This window comes from Trachemys scripta, chromosome 3 (assembly GCF_013100865.1).
Source record: "Trachemys scripta elegans isolate TJP31775 chromosome 3, CAS_Tse_1.0, whole genome shotgun sequence".
Lineage (NCBI taxonomy): Eukaryota > Metazoa > Chordata > Testudines > Emydidae > Trachemys > Trachemys scripta.
In genome coordinates this window covers 53,297,397-53,317,975 of record NC_048300.1, presented here as the reverse complement: position 1 = coordinate 53,317,975, position 20,579 = coordinate 53,297,397, and the positions used below count along the sequence as shown (strand labels likewise).

Here is a 20,579-nt window from a genome sequence, read left to right as displayed (position 1 = left end):
GCCCCCCCCCAGAACTCCCGACCCATCTAAACCCCTCTGCTCCCTATCCCCTGACTGCTCCGATCCCTCTCCCCACTCCTGCCCCCTGACAGACCCCCCAGAACTCCCAACCCCCCCCTTGTCCCCTGACTGCCCCCTCCTGGGACCCCTGCTCCTAACTGCCCTCCAGAACCCCACCCCCTACCTAAGCCTCCCTGTTCCTTGTCCCCTAACTGCCCCCTCCTAAGACCCCCCAAATGCCCCCCAGGACCCTACCCCCTACCTGTACCCTGACTGCCCAAAACCTTATCCACATCCCCAGAAAGCCCCCCCCAAACTCCCGACCCCCCCCATCTCTTGACTGCCCCCTCCAAAACCTCCCTGCCCCTTCTCCAACCACCTGGCCCCCTTGTTGTTGGCCTTTCTTCACCTAATGTCTCGGTGAACTTGCTCAGGAACTGCCTGAGCCGCTGGGCAGCAGCGGGGGAGGAGCCCCAGACTGCCGGAGCCGATCTGCGACGCAGGGAGGGAGGGAGAGAGGGAGGAGGAGGAGCCCTCTCTGGCTGAGTGTCGGAGCCCCAAGTAAGTGACACCGGCCGGCCGGCAGCACTGTTAGCTGCGCGTGCTCTGCATGGGGGGGGGGGGGAGTCCGGACACTTACAAATTCCCCCTGGACGCTATTTTTAGCTTAAAAAGCCAGACATGTCCGGGGGAATCCGGACGAATGGTAACCCTACATAAACCCATGTTGATTGGTTTTTGTTATGCTACCATCCTTGAATTCTTTACTGATTGCATCCCGTATCCACCTTTCCATGCTTTTGACCAGGATCAATGTCAGGTTAACTGGCCTGTAGCTTCCCAGGATATCCCATTTGCCCTTTTAAAATTATTGGCACACCATTAGCTTTTTTTCAAGACTTCTGGAACTTCCTTAGTATTGCAGGATATGTTAATGATCAACATTAATGGTTCAGAGAGCTCACTGCTTTTAATATTCTTGGACGCAAGTTATCCATTTTTGCAGACTTAAAAATGTTTAACATTAATAGTTGCTCTTTTACATGTTCTTTAGTTACCATTAGAATAGAAGAACAGGAGTACTTGTGGCACCTTAGAAACTAACAAATTTATTAGAGCATAAGCTTTCGTGGACTACAGCCCACTTCTTCGGATGCATATAGAATGGAACATATATTGAGAAGTGGGCTGTAGTCCACGAAAGCTTATGCTCTAATAAATTTGTTAGTCTCTAAGGTGCCACAAGTACTCCTGTTCTTCTTTTTGCGGATACAGACTAACACGGCTGCTACTCTGAAACCTGTCATTAGAATAGAGCATTTCATTATCATTGTAAATTATGAATACACCATCCAGCCTCTTTCCAAATACCAAAGAAAAATATTTATTGAATACTTCTGCCTTTTCATGATAATTTTATCATTTTTGTTCAGAGTTGGGCCTATACCATTGCTGGGATTTCATTTGTTCCTGGTTATATTTAAAGAATTCCTTCTTGTTGTCATTTTAAGCTTACTGGCTGTGGATTTTTTCACAGCTTCCTTTAGTTTGCTTTATCAATTGTTTTCATTTCCTGAGTACTGGCTTGTACTCTTTGCTATCAGCTTCACCATTTTTCCATTTGTTACAAAAATTTTAAACTTTTATTGCTGCTTTTACTTCCCTCCTTTTACCAAGTAAGATAAAACCATGCTAGAAAGGGATATCTTGCCACTTAAAATTCAACTGTAATGCCGAAATTGTTTTATCAAGTAGAGACCTGCTTTATTTACTGTTTAAAAGAAGCACAGTACATGCTGACTGAAAAGGAGATGCAGAATCTAACACTGCTACCTTGAGTTATATATACTTACAGTGAATAAGGTTTTTGAGAAACATAATTATAATTCAAACAACATTTTAATACATAAAACCTGTGGTAAAATACTTCTATTCAATAATAGGCTGCTTATTTCATTACCAAACAAACCACGTTACCATACAAAGTGGCAACACAAAGCAACAAGAAAATCACTGCCATCTACTTTAAAAGTATGTTTTAGGTGAAAATGGTTGTGAGATTTTTGTGTTAATTAGTTTTTCATGCCTGTGAAGCAACTTATTTCCGTTTAGGAGATAGAACCTCTAGAAACGGAAATCTGAAGATTCACCATATCAGATCAGACTAAGTGTCCAAGTTGTGTGTCCTGTCTCTGGTTGTCCGATATCTGATCTTCACAAGAAAACCAAACACCCTTCCTCACGCACATAATGCCCAAACTCATTGTGCGATGCAGTAGTAGGGGAAGAGAAGGAAGATATTCTCTTCTGATTCCTGTTGGTAACTGATTCTTGACCTGAAACATAAAGAAAGCAGTACTTTAACTGAGCTTGTATAAACAAAAGTTGTTTGGTTGTAAAGCTTCTTTGAGAGAGAAGTGGAAATAAGATAAATGATTCAGTAAAACATTTAAAACCTATTTCTATGTTTGATACAGTGTTATCCTTCATTATCTCCTTTTGCTGTTTGGGTATCTTCTCTGCATACTTAATGGCTAATTTTCAATATCTTGGCAACTTCAATACAACGAACTTACTTTAGCTCCTTTTTGCAGGTTAGGAGAATTGCTCAGCTGCTTCGGCGATGGTGCCCAGAAATACCCAGGGTAGACATATAAACATTTTAAGCTATCCATTTTTTATAATAGAAAATGTTTATATACAAGCTGTCTACTTCTAAAGCCTCTGGAAGGTGGGTTGTTTATGTGAAATAGCATCTGAAGCTTAACTACACTATTATGTATGTGAAACTATAGTGTTGCCAGGTTCTGCAACAGGCAGCTAAGTATTGTGGCCCAATCTGCTTTACTAGAGGAACTAAAGCATCCTGGATGATTTTTAGCATTGTGTAGAATAGTGAAGCATTACTACGTAGTTGAATGTGACAAGCTTGGGACATGACAAAATAAGTATTAAAGTGACTCAGAAAAATTAATCTGTAACCATCCTGCTGATTCACAGTCTTACCACAGAGGTAATACTAAGTGACTTATCCAAGTGGCGACTAAGATGGATGAGTTTTATTGGAATGGCATGTCAGGGCTTCAGTAGAGAGAATAAATTCTTAGATAGGGAGGGAGCATAGGGTTTTGAATACAAGAGCCACAACCATTAAGCCTGAGGCTGTGGTTCGCAGATGTGAGTTACTGTTCTTTGCAGGCTCACTCACTTGGTACATCTGATTGTACTTCTATTCTCTCCTGGTTCAGAGCACTCCAATATGTCCTGCTGTGCTCATCTCCAGCCCTTGTCCTACTAACATATGGCAACAAAAGGAGGAAATGGCCACAGGCAATTGCGTGTAGAGGGGCTATGCTGTGGAGTAGCTGTTTTGCAGAAGACTGCAGCTGTGGAAATATCTATTACAGTATTGAGTACTTTTCTAGGACTATACTACAAGTGTTGGAGGGCATGTTATTATGACTCTTATTTGTATTACAGTAGGGCCCAGAGCCCTACTGTGATCAGATTGGGGCTTCACTGTATAAGGTGCTGTATAAACACCCAGTAAAAGGACAGTCTATACCCTGAGGTAGTTCCTCTTTTCTTTTGCACTATCTGAATGGTGCTTCACAGCTTTGTTTGGCCTTGGAGACTGCCCAGAACCCTGATCCTGCAAATAGTTATGATGTAGCTAACCTTACAATTGTGAGTAGTACTGTTGAAATCAATAGAAAAAGAGACTAGTCCAGTGCTTAGTGCTTGATCTGCAACAGGCTTCCTTGGGCAAGTCGCACATGTCTACACGGCAATAAAACACCCACAGCTGGTCTGGGTTAGCTGACTCTGGCTGTGGAGCTATAACATTGCAGTGTGGACGTTCGGGCTTGGGTAATCCCTCTAAGTAAAGTTTATTCAAGATGTGAGGAAAGTGACATGGAGTCTGTTAATGAAGAAAGCTCTGTGCTGTTTCTTCACCCACTTGGTAGCTTAATAGCTTTGTTTACCTAATAAGTAAAAATGGACCTTCGTTGTGTGTGTGGTTTTTTTTGTTGTTTGTTGTTTTTTGCATGAAGACCGGGCTAGTCAGAGAATCAAACACATGTTCCTTTGTCTAAGGCAGACCTGTTCACCAGCTCCCTGGTTTAAACACATTTTAAATATGGCTGGTTTAATCATACTTTAGTCCTAATCCTAGCATATATCCATAACTCTTAATACACACTGTGTATATGCATCATGCAAGAATATTAATGATCAGTGAGTTATTAGTTTTCAAATGATATCTACAAAGCATATTTTGTGCAAAGAGTATTATAGTAGTGTGTAGGGTGTGAATACAGGGGTTCTTAGGGTCACGGTAGGCATTCACTGTTTTGCTATAGAATTGATCATATACTCCCGCATTTGATCTGACTTGTCTAGAGACTAGTCCATTTCAAAAGACAGTAGTTGCAGCAGTATTAGATATAGGATTCCTAAAAGCAAAACAACAGTATTGTAAAATTAACTTTAGAGCTCCATCCAGCTCATATTGAAGACAATGGAGGTTTTGGTAGTGACTTCAGTGGACGTTGGATTGGGCCCTTACATACATTATTACCCAGAGTACTTTACCATCTCACAAATGCAGTATTGGCTGATCTGGATTTGGAGTCTGGAAACAAAGTTAAAAATCTATGAAAATGCACAGATCCCTTTTTCAAAAGCAGTTTATTGACTTGCATGCAACAGACTTAAGCAGACATTTAAACGAACAGGGCTCACATGCTTTGCACTTCACGGGCATTTTAGAGAAGAGGTTTTCAAACAGTGGCATCTGAAGCACTGTTAGGCTGCGCAGTGCTGTCATATGGTGCTAGTTCCTTACTTTTGCTGCTAAATTGCATTAAAATACAGCTAAAAATGCATTTCTTTCCTAATATTACTGTTCTGTATAAATAATTGCTGTAGATGATCATAGAATATATCCATGGACTGACCACTTCCTTCCATATTAATGCCAATCATGTACTGAATGGGAGGTGAGGTGTCTGAGACAATCTTACGTTACCTTCCATGCTATGAAAATGTTTGAAAATCCATGGCTTTTTTCCCCAGTTTTGTTCGCTAACTGCACACACTATTTTCTTCTTTTTAATATAATAAACATGTATGGTTGGATAGTCATGGAAATTTTCTATTTAATGCTACCTTTCCCTGTCAATTCCTTATTTTTAAGGAAGAAAGTGTAGCTGCTTTTAAAACATAACTGCATCATTGATCAAAATGCAACAGAACCATGTCAGCAGTTGTATAATAAAGTTGTATAATAACAAATCAGTATACAAGTGCAGTGAAGGGCATTTTTTTCTTTTTCAATAAACAGATTTGTTGCAGGCTTCCAAGCAGATTTATAAAAGCTAATGAGAAAATAACTTCAGTATTATGATAAATATCTTGACTTATTATTATTTAATTGTATTCCCCATAGCACTTAGGAGCTCTAGTCATGGACCAGGACCCCATTGTACTAGGTGCTGTACAAACACAGAACAAAAAAACAGTCCCTGCCTCAAATATGAGACGAGACAGCAGATGGATACAGACAGACCCATGGGGGAGTACAGAGAAACAGTGAGACAATATTGGTCAGCATGATAGAGGTCTATATAAGAGGTCAATACCCTTTGATATGCTATTTACATTAAGATATCACATATTTATATAATTAATTTACATGTACCAGAAGAGAACTTTAAAATCAAATAAATGCTTTATCTATACTTGAAGTACTGATAATTTTTCTCCAGACTTGAAACATACATCCTTGTGACTGTCTAAGGTTCAGGTAAACATCTTTATTTTTTGATAGGTCATGGTACCTCAGTGAATAGAATGAAAATCTTTAAGTTCTTGCATCATATTATTGGAGTGCCTTACAAGTTAAAACATTTTTCCCAATTATCTTGGGTATCTGAAGTTGCACTGCCATGTAACATTTCCTTACTAAATGAATAAAATAAATACACGCTAAGTTAAATGAAGTTTAACTTCAAAATAACATGCAATGAGATTTGTGGTCCTTCTAATGAGCTCAAAGAGAGTTCCACTATTGTAGGCCAGCTGCTGAGAAAAATGTGTCCTCCCATGCTCATGATCAAGGCCTTGAATTTGATTTTTTTCCATGGGTAACAAATGTAAAGAGCTGAGTATGATATGCTGTCCAGTACTCTGTGTGTTGCTGAGTAGCTGCTGTGTTCTCAACTGACTGGAGCTGTTGACCCTAATAAAGCTCCACTAATAGGTATGATAAATTGCAGTAAGCGGGAGATAACGAATGTATGTATCACTGTGGCCAAATCAGTCTGATAGACAAGGGTGCAGTCTTCAGGATACCCATAGATGCAAGATGGCACTCTTACTTCAAATAACCAAATTGCTATCAAGGAGTCCAGAAGGACCAAGACTTAACTGTCTTAATGATTGGAGGGCTGATTCTTTTGCTGGAGGAGGATGGTATGGATGTAGCAAATCCTTTCGAGCATCCCTCTCCCTGCCAGCATGATCTCAATCTTGCCTGAATTCAACTTCAACCTATTATGTTAAACACTTACCCTACTATGTTAAACACTGTGTTATGTACACATTCTTGCATTGGCAACATCTTGGTCCTCCTTGAAGTGTTTCAGGCAACTGACTGGGTGGGATTTTCATACCCAGTGCATAGACAACTCAGTTATTGTATCAGTTGAATTGGCCATGTATCAAGTCTGATCAAACTCAGAGAAATGCTTTTTCATAATGAAAGTGTCAAATACCTGTACTAACATGATGGTGTAGCTATGACAACACAGGTGTCACTGTAATGACTGTGATGGTCACCTTTTTAAAAACAAACTTATTTTTGTTCTACCAAAAATCTGAAGGAAATGAGATTTAAAAATCTGGTTTTAAAATTAAGGGTTAAGGATTCAGCTTGAGCCACATACAAGCAAGGAAAGTTGAGGTTGCTCTGGGTTTCTGTGCTTCTCCCTTCCCCCTTCAAATATTGTGTGGGGGTATAAGCTGCATGATGTTGATTTAAGTCAAAGGGAGAGATTTAGTTAAAAGCTGCCCACCACTTGGAAATTTTACAGAGTTCTGATCTGCCAGCTGTATATTTACTGATTTCTTCATAACACATTCCTGAAAATTATAACGTTCTGCTGGGACAAAGAAGAAAATTTAGGAGAGAGCCTCCTGATTTTGGTTAGGTTCTTAGTCTCTATTTCCATCAGGGTTAAGGAATAAAGGATCAACACAAACTGTAAGTTCAGTACTTAATAGGTCATAAAGAGTTTGTATATTCGTCGGCTGAATTACCCTGCAATGTGTTCTGGCCATATGTCAGAGGAAGTCTTATGTGAATTTGCTGTATGGATGAAATATTTCTGTTTGCTTTCAGGTCTTGAGTCTAAATTTAAGAACTTATAAAAATGGGCAGAATTTTCCTGGACCATATTGGTGGCACTCGTCTGTTCTCCTGTGCAAACTGTGATACAATCCTGACCAACCGCTCTGAGCTCATATCAACTCGCTTTACAGGAGCCACAGGGAGAGCCTTCCTTTTTAATAAGGTTGGTAAGAAATTAGATGACACAAGAGAGAGCTTCTTACGTTTGAAAATCAAGTTTGTGGGGGGCTAAGAATCCATCATCACGCTAACTGTTAAACCTTGGATTCAGCTGACATCCTGCTGTTGTGATTTTTGTTTAAAGGGTGGGTTTTTTTCCTTCTTTCTAACTTGCTCTTTTTAGGTCATTGAAATTTCACCGTAAATTGCCTAAACTATTGGAGTTAATGCTTAAAAGGCTACAGGGAGGATTGTGAATTTACTATCTTGCCAAAGTGCATGCAGTTAAACTCGAAGTATTCTGAATTCTATAATGTAAAGTTCAGGTTCATTGTAATACCTTTTATGCAGGGTTCCAAAGAGATTTACATTCATTTTTTTGTCTAATCTATTCCAGATTTTTATACCATGCCTATTGCTATGATATCTTTAAACTTCACAACACCATTGCAACTGTGTAGATAAATACTGTCCCCATTTTACAGGCAGGTATAGTGATGTACAAGTTGGTATCTTGACTAAGATTGGCAGAGTTGGGAATGAGCATAGAATATGGCTCCCAGTAGTGTGGGTGGGTGGTGTTGGTAAATATTTATGTAGAGACCAGGTTTTTTTAGGCTGACTCTGGCTTAATAACACAGATTTTCTGTGCTTTCTCAACAAATATGGCCAGGTAATCAGGGGTGTATTTTCTTGAAATTGACCATCAGCAACCAGACCTTGGTAACACTTTTTTGTTAGCATAGTCCTCCAAGGTACAGGCAAGAAGTGTCTTCAGTTAGTTAGGTGTGGTTTCAGAAAGCACAGCTGTGGTGTGTGCTGAGTTCTGTCAGTAGCACATATATGCAAGTCTTCTTCCGTATACTGCAAGTGTGTAAGGAAAGACAGCAGTAAATCTGTCTTCAGACTAGTCCAAAAAGTGTTGGATCTTTGGGTCCAAATCGTGTTTGTGAGAAACAGAGTTTTGGCTAAGGCTTTATGATTGTTGATCTCTGCAACCCCAACTTGCATCACTGTAAAGTATCAGATTATTATCTCCATTACAATTGTCATAGACATTGTTACTTTTCAGCAAGTTATTTACACTAGTGCCACATGTTTAGTTACCTAAACAAGTTACAGGTGGATTTTTTAACTGCTAGGATAAAGGAAAGGAAGGCATGCATTTGTACCGTCCCTAAAAGGCATGCACTTGTCAGCTCACTCAGTTTATCTTTCTCAAGCGGTGGGATTTTCAAAAGTACCAAAGGGATTTAAGAGCACATGTCCCATTGACTTTTGTTGAAAGTCAATGGGACTTATGCTCCTAAATCTCATCTTAATTTTTTTCCTGAAAACAGTTTTTAACTCTAATATTCCAGTGACTAAATTGACTGATCCATTCCTTTGATCACACCCATTGCTAATAATGGGTTTGGTATCAAGAAATTACTTCTGACATCAAGGGGTTACTAACTAAACTGTCGCATTGTGAGTAGCTTTATCTAATTGCTATGCCTTAGTTGGGCAAACTAAATAATACTTTGCACTTATGCTTTCTGTAGCAGGCTCTTGCTGTGCTTCACAAACAATGTAGGCTCCGAACACCCTTGTGAGGTAGATCTCTGAAAGCTCTGCCCTCACAGGCAGCAGAACTTTGGTAGTTTCACCTGTTATGTTTTAGCGCCCAATACGCACAGTGCTACAAGCTCTTCACTTAGACATTTTGTACTTTGACAGAGGTACCTTGGATTTCCTAGTAACTGGAAAATGGCTTTAAGAGTCTTGCCTTCGGTAGGCCTAATCTTTCTTCTCCTCATTCCCTTATATTTTTCTCAGGTGGTAAATCTACAGTATAGTGAAGTTCAAGATCGGGTCATGCTCACTGGCCGCCACATGGTTCGAGACGTGAGCTGCAAGAACTGCAACAGCAAACTGGGTTGGATCTATGAATTTGCCACTGAAGACAGCCAGCGCTACAAGGAAGGCCGTGTTATCCTGGAAAGAGCTTTGGTCCGAGAGAGTGAGGGATTTGAAGAGCATGTTCCATCCGATAATTCCTGAAGAGATGTCAGCCTCTTCTCTGGTTTTCTTCAGTGAAACTCAAAAAATAAAAAATAAAATAAAAAAACAACAAAAAAATTCTACTTGTATACACTGTCACCTTAGCATCAGAGTTGGATTCATTAAACTATGGACTGGGAAAGATTGCGAGAGAATTTCAGATGGAAACTTCCTTTCTTTATTCATTTAATTTTTACTTTTCTCCCAACAGCTGTTTGTAGAGAATGTTGAACAGATGCTGTGATTTTTTTCTCCTTTGCATTTACATCTCTTTGATCTGAGATTGTATCTACAGCTAACAGTGGGCTGAAAGGAAAATAATCTGGATAGATCTTTTGTTAGAGAAATCATTGGTTTTTAGTTCATATAAACTCTGATACATCAATAGAAAATTATTTTAAGTCCAAAGGGGTTTTTTAATTTACTTTCCAATTTTTGATCTAAGTTTTTAACTTTTTTTACCCAGTCCTTTCACCAGATATACTAGTTTAAGAAAAGAGATCTGAATTTGTGACGAGTGCAAAAGGTTCAGTGTTGGAACGGCTTGTGCTGGCCATTGTGCCATATTCTTGTTGAGGTTGATCGGTAGCGCAGAGCCCATTCTTTCTTGTTATTCTTGACCCAAAGATGTCACCAGTCCTCATTTATTTGTAAAGTCCCTTTCACCATATAATTGCGATTGGAAGCTATTTTTGAAATGGGGCAAAACTGTTTGGCTTTTTTTCTTTTAACTGATGTAACTTATAAGCATAGTAATAATCTAATGTAATAATTGTCTGTTTAGTCTTGTGTTGCTTTAAAAATCAGAAGCTGTTTGTAATGATGGGGTTTACTGAGTAACTACTGTTGCAGTAGTGAATGTGTTTTTTTCCTTTTCGTCTCTTTACTAACCTCATTAAGTAGACAAAGCTATTGCAAATCTTAATTCTTGTTCAAATGGCTTTCTTTTTTAACCCAAGATTTTGTGTTAAAAACACAGCTACAGGGGAGGAGGAGGAGAATGCTAGCATGTGCATTCGTGCATATAGCATACAACCTGCAACTTTTTTAAACAGCTTGTTTTCAAATGCTGCTTCTGGTATTGAAACTCGTATCTATCTTTCAAAATGTTGTTGCATCTTTCTATTGTGATGTTACACCTTTTGTCTTTCTGACTAGCAGAACAGGCTTGCCTGGTTGTAATTACTGACTTGATTCCTGCTTCCTTCCTGTAGAAGTCAACTATTTTAAGATATTGAAATCTTACTTACCTCTTGGCAAAAGTGTTCTCCATTATCTTTCTTAAGGGTGCCCAAACGTTGTGACTTGGAACCACACTGACAACTTGTTAAGAACCCAATGGCTGCACCTAATTTGAATGTTAGTTATGTACTGTTCTTTATCAGAAATAAATATGCATAGATATAGTTTCTGCCTGAACTTAGATTTTTGTGAACCAGCAACTAATATTTGTTTAACTCCACTAGCAAGCAGTGTCAACAAAACAAGGCATCCATAGGCCCTATCTCTGTATCTGAAACAGCAGACAGGAGGGTGGGGGTGTAATATTCCAGAGGGTTCCTTTGGCCACTGGGCTGTGCTTTGGCCACCCTGTGGCTTAAATCTGTCACCTATTAGTTCTATAGTAAAGCTACTTTTAAGTTATGTCGTTTAGCGGGAACACAATGTAGATTCACATACCAGAACTATTTTGAATCAAGGTACATAAACAGTAGTGTAACTTGTGCCTCAAATGAGTCAGCTCTTCATGAGCCTGAAAATGGCCATTGGAGTGATTCTCTGCAGTTCTCTTCGTGTCCTTTTGGTGTTACAGTACAATAAAATTTGTGTTGTCCTGAATTGTCTCCCACCAGTCTGGTTTTTTTACCTTTGATTATTCGCAAAATTCAGTGCAGCGTAGGATCAGTCAATTGAGCAAATGACTGCGGTTCAACAATATGAGAACAGGAAATGGTTCAATATCTCATGTTGTCTGAGCAGGTGGCAATAAGAGCACAGCCAAGGACTACTCATGGTTTAGCACAGTGTACAGGCTGCTTGCAGCCCAATCAGCACACGTGTGGTCCATGTGACATCCTCAGGGCTGTAACTAGGATGCAGTGGGAGGGGCACTGACCCAGGATGCGGCGCTGGGGGTGGGGGGCATGGGGCAGTACAGGATCAGGGTTAGCCTGTGGCATCAGGCCCAGCAGCAGCAGTGCCCCCCAGCAGGATTGGGCCCAGCAGCATCAGGAGGAGGGCAGGGTGCTCAGTGAGGATTGCGGGTCCAGTGACCCCAGCTGGAGCAGGCTCCCTAGCACTAGGGCCGTGGTGGGCAGGGCGTGCTGTATCGCCGAGCTTCCTGCAGCCAAGGTAGGAGACCAATGAGCACGGGAAGGTGCTGCAGGGTGCAGGCAGTGCATGGGGGACAGACTCTACGTGGGGGGACTGGTAGCTGGGGACAGTCCTTGGAGGGGTTGAATCCTGTGGGGGCAGGCCTGGGTGGTGCTGGGTGAAGTTGCTGAAGGGCAGTACCTAGGTGGGGGACTGGGTGCATGGGGGGCAGTCCTGAGTTGGGAATGCATGCTGCACTGGGCAGGGCTGCCCATCTTGGCAGGCAGCCTCTGCAGCTATGCTCTCTGGGTACTCAGCCCAGCCGCAGCGCAGAAGTGAGGGTGGCAATTCACCATGCCGTGCCACCCTGACAAATTATTTTTTACAATGTTTTGACTTATTTTGCTAGTTTAAAATGCTTTTGGTAGACATTTGCCCATGTTGAAGTGAAAAGTACTATATCGATTTGAATCATATTGCTGTCATATAACAAATACTAAACCTTACTCTTTTTGTAGATATACAGGTAGTATACATGTATTGTGTGGATGCAGCCCACATAATACTTAGAGAGCTGCCTATGTGGTCCACAGTGGTAAATAAGTTGAGAGCCACAGGTTAGAAGGTATAGAGCACGGCTTCATAGTCTAAAAGTGGTCTTGAACCTGTTGTTTGAGTTCAAAGGTGATACTTTTATTTAAAAAAATAAGTGGCAATAGAATAAACAGGAAATAATTATTCTTTAATTTGAAGGCTACCATATAATTCCCCTTATGTCTTCCTGGAGACAGTCCAACAAGCTAAATACAAGTTTCCACGGGAATAGTTCAGGTCTCAATTCCTACCCTTTCCAGTATTGGCTTAAATGGTTTCATACCCACGGCTGTATGTATTTGGAACTTCAGGAATATTTTTTGTTTGTTTGTATGTGAGCTGTTTGTGCAGAGTGATGCACGCTTGTGATACTTGAGCATGATACTTGATTTATTTTAGCTGCTGAAGAACATGCAATGGGGTGGGCAGAAAGGAGAACAATTATTGGGTACAGTATACAATCGGGGCCTAATCCCATTTACATTAAGGCCCATTTACATTGGCAGAGTATCAGGCCATGAGACTCCTAAAGTGTCTTTCTTTGTGTGCTATGATATGAAAGCACGCTATTGGGTGAACTCATTAAGAACCCACTAGTCTCAAGCAAGACTGTTATAGTTTTAGATTAAAACTGAATCCCATGCATTTTGGTTTGCTCAGTCCCCCTCAATAGAATCTCTGTGGCTGAGTGTTGAGTGGGAGGAATTGGCTCTCACTTCTGGTTTTTCCTCCTCTTTGTGATGGTGACACTTGGTGTGTGTAAGCGCAGGTCTACTGCTAACCTAACTTGCCTGTAGGGGACAATATATGGTTAAAAGAACAGGAGTACTTGTGGCACCTTAGAGACTAACAAATTTATTAGAGCATAAGCTTTCGTGGACTACAGCCCACTTCTTATGGATTAGCATTTTGTCCCTGTGCCAGTAGATTGAGTGGAAAATCTCACTTCTACAACTCATTAGTGATTAACAAAGAGAAGAATTTGCCACTTGATTTTAAACGTTAATGACCAACAAAATATTTTGTATTATTTGAATCCCAAGCTAAAACTTTATTATGTATCTTAATTAGAATTGCTAAGATTCATCTTTAGAGCACCAAGGTGCGTGAGGTAATACCTTTTTTCTGGGCCAACTTCTGTTGGTGAGAGAGACAAGCTTACATGGAGCTCTTCAGGTCTGGGACTACAACCACTAAACTTTGTCTTTGTCAAAACATGACTGTCTTGTCTGGGGGGGTTAGAAAACAGCATGCTATAGATCTATGGATTGAAAATCATGGCATTTTAATTCAATAAAGTTTTCAATGGGTGTTCAAAAAAAAATAAGAAATTTACAGCTCACCAAGAATTACTTACAAGCCAATGTTTTTTTTGTTCATCTATCTAAGCATTGAAAATTAACATAGGAGACAGAAAGGAAAGAGGTTCATATACACCTGATTTCTTGAAGGGCAAGAATTGGAGCAGGTACTTTACACCGTATCCATAGTCCCACATAACAGCCTTTCTGTCCTATGAGAGAACACCCAGTAAGTCTAAGGCCTGGTCTACACTACGGGTTTAGGTCGACTTTAGCAGCGTTAAATCGAATTAAGCCTGGACACGTCCACACGACGAAGCCCTTTCTTTCGACTTAAAGGGTCCTTTAAACTGGTTTCTTTACACCACCTCCGACGAGGGGATTAGCGATAAAATCGGCCTTTGTGGGTCGGAATTGGGGTAGTGTAGACGGAATTCGACATTATTGGCCTCCAGGAGCTATCCCACAGTGCTTCATTGTGACCGCTCTGGACAGCACTCTCAACTCAGATGCACTGACCAGGTAGACAGGAAAAGACCCGCGAACGTTTGAATTTCATTTCCTGTTTGCTCAGCGTGGAGAGCACAGGTGACCACGCAGAGCTCATCAGCACAGGTAACCATGATGGAGTCCCAGGATCGCAGAAGAGCTCCAGCATGGACCGAACGGGAGGTACGGGATCTGCTCGCCATATGGGGAGATGAATCAGTGCTAGCTGAACTCGGTAGCAGTAAAAGAAATGGCAAAGTATTAGAAAAGGTCTCCAAGGCCATGAAGGACCGAGGCCATAACAGGGACACACAGCAGTGCCGCGTGAAAATTAAGGAGCTACGGCAAGCTTACCACAAAGCCAGAGAAGCAAACGGAAGGTCCGGGGCAGAGCTGCAAACTTGCCGCTTCTACGCGGAGCTGCATGCCATTCTAGGGGGTGCAGCCACCACTACCCCAACCATGTGCTATGACTCCGTCAATGGAGAAACACACAGGGAAGACGGTTCGGGGAATGAGGAAGATGAGGATGTAGGTAGCTCACAGCAGCAAGGAAGCGGAGAAACCGGTTTCCCCAACAGCCAGGATATGTTTGTGACCCTGGACCTGGAACCAGTAACCCCCGAACTCACCCAAGACCCTCAGGGCACACAGGAGACCTCTGGTGAGTGTACCTTTGTAAATATTTGTAAACATTACACATGGTTTAAAAGCAAGCGTGTTTAATGATTAATTTGCTCTGGCAATCGCGGCCAGTACATCTACTGGAAAAGTCTGTTAACGTGTATGGGGATGGAGCGGAAATCCTCCAGGGACATCTCCAGAAAGCTCTCCTTCATGTACTCCAGGCCAGTAGCACGTAGTCTGGAATCATTGCATAACAAAGCATGGCAGCATATGGTCCCGGTGTTTGCTGGCATGCAGACAATATCCATTCCTTATCTCTCTTTGTTATCCTCAGGAGAGTGATATCATTCACGGTCACCTGGTTGAAATGGGGTGATTTTATTAAGGGGACATTCAGAGGTGCCCGTTCCTGCTCTTCTGAACAGAAATGTTCCCCGCTGTTAACCACGCGGTGGGGGGAGGGGTGAAGTGATCATCCCACAGATTCGGGGGTGTGTGTGTGTGTGTGGGAGGGTGGTTTACTTGGGTTTGTGCCGCATGTTAACCGGGAAACCGCAGCCCCTCCTTTTACATTGAAAACCCATTTTAAATGGCCAACCCAATTCATCCTTGATATGGGAAATGCGCTGCTGTTTGAAACTTTTCCCGCATGTTAAGAAGGTTAAAAAAGCCAAAACACTGTGGCCTACCATGGCTGCCTGCAAGCCGAAATATGTTGCCTGAGGCACTGCGTGAGTGATCTCTCATACCAAACCGGCAGGCAGAGGAAAAATGCGACCTTGTAATGAAAGACTGTACCCATTGTTCTCTAAAATGTCTTTTTTTAACCACCTCTCCCTTCTCCTCCACCAGCTGCAAATGTTTCTCCTTCGCAGAGGCTAGTGAACATTAGAAAGAGAAAACGTAGGACGCGGGACGATATGTTCATGGAGCTGCAGGTGTCCTCCCACGCTGATAGAGCACAGCAGAATGCGTGGAGGCAGTCAATGTCGGACATGAGAAAAGCACAATATGAACGAGAGGAGAGGTGGCGGGCTGAATGGCGGGATGAAAAGAGCAAGTGGCGGGCTGAAGACGATAGGTGGCGTCAGCTTGCAGACAGACGGCAAGAGTCAATGCTCTGTCTGCTGGAGCATCAAACTGATATGCTCGAGTGTATGGTTGAGCTGCAGGAAAGGCAGCAGGAGCAGAGACCGCCGCTACAGCCCCTGTGTAACCAATAGCCCTCCTCCCCAAGTTCCATAACCTCCTCACCCAGACGCCTAAGAACACGGTGGGGGGGCCTCCGGCCACCCAGTCACTCCACCCCAGATGATCGCCCAAGCATCAGAAGGCTGGCCTTCAATAAGAGTTAAAGTTTTAAAATGCAGTGTGTCCTTTTCCATCCCTCCTCCTCCCCCACCCATCCCAGGCTACCTTGGCAATTATCCCCCTACTTCTGTGAGGAACTAATAAAGAATGCATGAATGTGAAATAACAATGACTTTATTGCCTCTGCAAGCGGTGCTCGAATTGGGGAGGGGAGGGTGGGGTGGGGTGGTTGGTTTACAGGGAAGTAGAGTGAACCGGGTCGGGGGGAGGCGGGTTGGAGGGTTCATCAAGGAGAAACAAACAGAAGTTTCACGCAGTAGCCTGGCCAGTCACAAAACTCGTTTTCAAAGCTTCTCTGATGCGCACCGCGCCCTGCTGTGCTCCTCTAACCGCCCTGGTGTCTGGCTGCGCGTAATCAGCGGCCAGGCGAGTTGCCTCAACCTCCCACCCCGCCATAAAGGTCTCCCCCTTACTCTCACAGATATTGTGGAGCGCACAGCAAGCAGCAATAACAATGGGGATATTCTTTTCGCTGAGGTCTGAGCGAGTCAGTAAACTGCGCCAGCGCGCTTTTAAACGTCCAAATGCACATTCCACCACCATTCGGCACTTGCTCAGCCTGTAGTTGAACAGGTCCTGACTACTGTCCAGGCTGCCTGTGTACGGCTTCATGAGCCATGGCATTAAGGGGTAGGCTGGGTCCCCAAGGATCACGATAGGCATTTCAACATCCCCAACGGTTACTTTCTGGTCCGGGAAGAAAGTCCCTTCCTCCAGCTTTCGAAACAGACCAGAGTTCCTGAAGACGCGAGCATCATGTACCTTTCCCGGCCATCCCACATTGATGTTGGTGAAACGTCCCTTGTGATCCACCAGGGCTTGCAGCAGCATTGAAAAGTACCCCTTGCGGTTTACGTAGTCGGTGGCTTGGTGCTCCGGTGCCAAGATAGGGATATGGGTTCCGTCTATGGCCCCGCCACAGTTTGGGAATCCCATTTCAGCAAAACCATCCACTATTGCCTGCACGTTGCCCAGAGTCACTACCCTTGATATCACCAGGTCTTTCATTGCCCTGGCAAATTGGATCACAGCAGCCCCCACCGTAGATTTGCCCACTCCAAATTGATTCCCGACTGACCGGTAGCTGTCTGGCATTGCAAGCTTCCACAGGGCTATCGCCACTCGGTTCTCAACTGTGAGGGCTGCTCTCATCTTGGTATCCTGGCGTTTCAGGGCAGGGGAAAGCAAGTCACAAAGTTCCATGAAAGTGGCCTTACGCATGCGAAAGTTTCGCAGCCACTGGGAATCGTCCCACACCTGCAGCACGATGCAGTCCCACCAGTCTGTGCTTGTTTCCCGGGCCCAGAATCGGCGTTCCACGGCATGAACCTGCCCCAGTGACACCATGATTTCCACATTGCTGGGGCCTGTGCCTTGTAAGAGGTCTATGTCCATGTCAATTTCCTCATCACTCTCTTCACCGCGCTGCAATTGCCTCCTCGGCTGGTCTGGGTTTCGCCTTGGCATGTCCTGGCTCTGCATATACTCCAGGACAATGCGCGTGGTGTTCATAGTGCTCATAATTGCCGCGGTGATCTGAGCGGGCTCCATGATCCCAGTGCTAGCTATGGCGCCTGGTCAGAAAAAAGGCGCGAAACTAGTATCTGACGGACCAGGAGAAGGAGGGAGGGCGGGAAGGAGGGAGGGCCGAGTGACGACATGGCGAACAGGTACAGGTACAGGGAATTAAAATCAAGAAAGGTGGCTGTGCATCAGGGAGAAACACAAACAACTGTCACACAGAATGGTCCCCCCAAAGATTAAACTTAAAACCCTGGGCTTAGCAGGCCGTTGATTTCACGGAGGAAGGGGAAGCAAATGAATACGGAACAAATCTATTTTTTACATCTTAAGCTGGCAGCCGACGGTGCAGCATGACTGATAGCCTCTGCAGTATGATGACGACGGTTACCAATCGTAATATACCATCTTCTATCAAAAGGCAAGGGGCTGCTGCTGTGTAGCAATGCAGCCCCACGTCTGCCAGCACCCAGATCGCCCTCGGCCTCTTCTGGGTGCTTAGCAGACAATACTGGGCAATTGGCAGAAAATAGTATACTATGACTGATAGCCATCATCATTGAGACAGTAGCATGTCTGCCCAGGTGCCCATGATTGACAGCCACTGCAGTATGATGACGACGGTTACCAGTCGTAATATACCATCTTCTACCAAAGGGCAAGGGGCTGGTGCAATGCAGCCCTACAGCTGCCAGCCCCACGGCTATTAGTCATGCTACACCGTCTACCGCCAAAAGGCAGTTAGCAGCTGCTGCTGTGTAGCAATGCAGTCCCACGTCTGCCAGCACCCAGAGGACATATGGTGACGGTGAGCTCAGCTGAGCTGAGCGGGCTCCATGCTTGCCGTGGTATGTTGTCTGCACAGGTAACCCAGGTAAAAAGGCGCGAATCTATTGTCTGCCGTTGCTGTGACGGAGGGGGAGGGGCCTGACGACATGTACCCAGAACCTCCCGTGACACTGTTTTGCATCATCCGGGCATTGGGATCTCAACCCAGAATTCCAATGGGCGGCGGAGACTGCGGGAACTGTGGGATAGCTGTGGGATAGCTACCCATAGTACAATGCTCCGGAAGTCGACGCTAGCCTTGGTACTGTGGACGCGGTCCGCCAACTAGAGCACTTAGAGCATTTTATGTGGGGGGACACACAATCGGCTGTATACAACCGATTTCTATAAAACTGGCTTCTATAAATTCGAACTAATTTCGTAGTGTAGACATACCCTAAGATAACTACCTGCAAATCTGGAACTGTAAGAGTAAGTCAGACTACAATGTGCTTTTAAAACAGGGCATGTACTGGGAATAGCTTTTGCTTCTCTCTTTGAATTGCAGGAGGGGAAAAAAATTGAATTTTAACTGTTTAAACTTGCTGATTTAGGGGAAGCTATGAAAAGTAAGTTGCCCTGGGTGACATGGAAACAGGATTGGGCAGAGAAATAGTGGCTGTTAGTTCAGAAGCTTCTGCCTGGTCTATACCAGTCTTCACACTGTGGAGTGCAAAAATGAGTATGCTCACTTTTTTCATGTAATTCATACTCAAAAGCTCTGTTAATGAAGCTTCCGTCAAATGGCTAAATTACAGTTCAAACTGGTTGGCTCTTAACTTTCTAGGCCAGTGGAATTTGGAATGTGTTTTAGAGAGTGGATGCATATTTGTTACCTCCAGGCATGGATGATTGCAATGTTCTATACAGTAGGTAGGGTTGACACCAAAGAGGTATTCACTACTAACAGGGAAACTTGCGACTGCCTCAACCTGATGGTTCTATGCTGCACTGGCTCCCAGTCCAATGTAGGATCCATTTAAGGCCACTAATGTACTGGGTCTCTTTTCTGTTGGGTGATTTACCATAACTGCTGTGATTCTCAGGGATACCAGGAAATGAGTGTGTTTGCTACTCTGAAACTCTCAGCAGCTGGCCCATGCCTTTTAGCTCTCAGAGTGCTGCTTCAGCCCTGAATGAGAAAGCAACTACAAAGAGGAAGTGATTAGCTCTTGTCGTCTTCAAGTAGGATCCCCAGGGGTGCTCCACTCTAGGTGTGCTTGAGCCACCTGTGCCTTTGATTGGAGATTTCTCATAGCAGTGTCCATTTAGCCTGTGCATGCGTGTTACTCGGTCTTGTGCCCTGTGCCATTGTTATATAGCACTGCATGGGCAAACTGCCCTCAGTTCTTTTCAGGTGCCTCGCCTGAGGTGGACCTCTGGCACTTGTCCATGTTATTTTACCTCAACTGTGCCCTAGTCTTTATTCTAGTAGTTTTTATAGTAGTTCTTAGTATTAGCCAGTAATTAGTAAGTAATAGCAGTCTTTAGATTCCTTCTTGGGGGGGGGGGGGATAAAAACCTCCCAGTGAACTAGAAGCATCTTATGCTCGGTTCTCCTGGTTTCAAACACTGTCTGTTGTGCTGGGAGGCAATCCTGGTGAGCAATGGATACTGCTGGTGCATCCATTGCTTCAGGGAGTCACACTTCGGGGCAACGTGAAACTTCTGTCTGGTGTTGAAATCTAGAGCCAAAAAACAGGGAGATCAGACATTGTCCATTCATGATAGAGCGTTCACTGCACCCAGCTTCTGACCCAACCCAGGGACCCATCCCAGTACACTGGTCTCTGAGTAAGTCTGCTGCTTCCACTGTCTCCAAGATGCACTCCTCGAAGGCCCAAGAGGAAGAGCCAAGATTCCTTTCATAAAACTTCCAAAGATGGCCCCTCAAGCGCTTGAGAGCGATTCTCTATCTT

The 20,579-nt window shown here is 43.5% G+C and overlaps 1 protein-coding gene across 4 annotated transcripts in view; it reads left to right on the top strand.

Moving 5' to 3' along the window:
- YPEL5 (yippee like 5) overlaps positions 1–11,455 on the top strand; it is a 23,787-nt gene extending 12,332 nt beyond the window's left edge. For 2 of the 4 annotated variants that reach the window (XM_034764752.1, XM_034764755.1), the window contains exons 2-3: positions 7,406–7,577; positions 9,392–11,455. In XM_034764752.1, coding sequence (XP_034620643.1) covers positions 7,437–7,577; positions 9,392–9,616 — 366 coding nt within the window. In that variant the 5' untranslated portion in view covers positions 7,406–7,436 and the 3' untranslated portion in view covers positions 9,617–11,455. Of the gene's footprint in view, positions 1–2,594; positions 2,732–5,612; positions 5,638–7,405; positions 7,578–9,391 lie in introns of those variants that run through there. The other 2 variants (XM_034764753.1, XM_034764754.1) reach the window with 2 other exon arrangements.
- Positions 11,456–20,579: the final 9,124 nt, after the last annotated feature.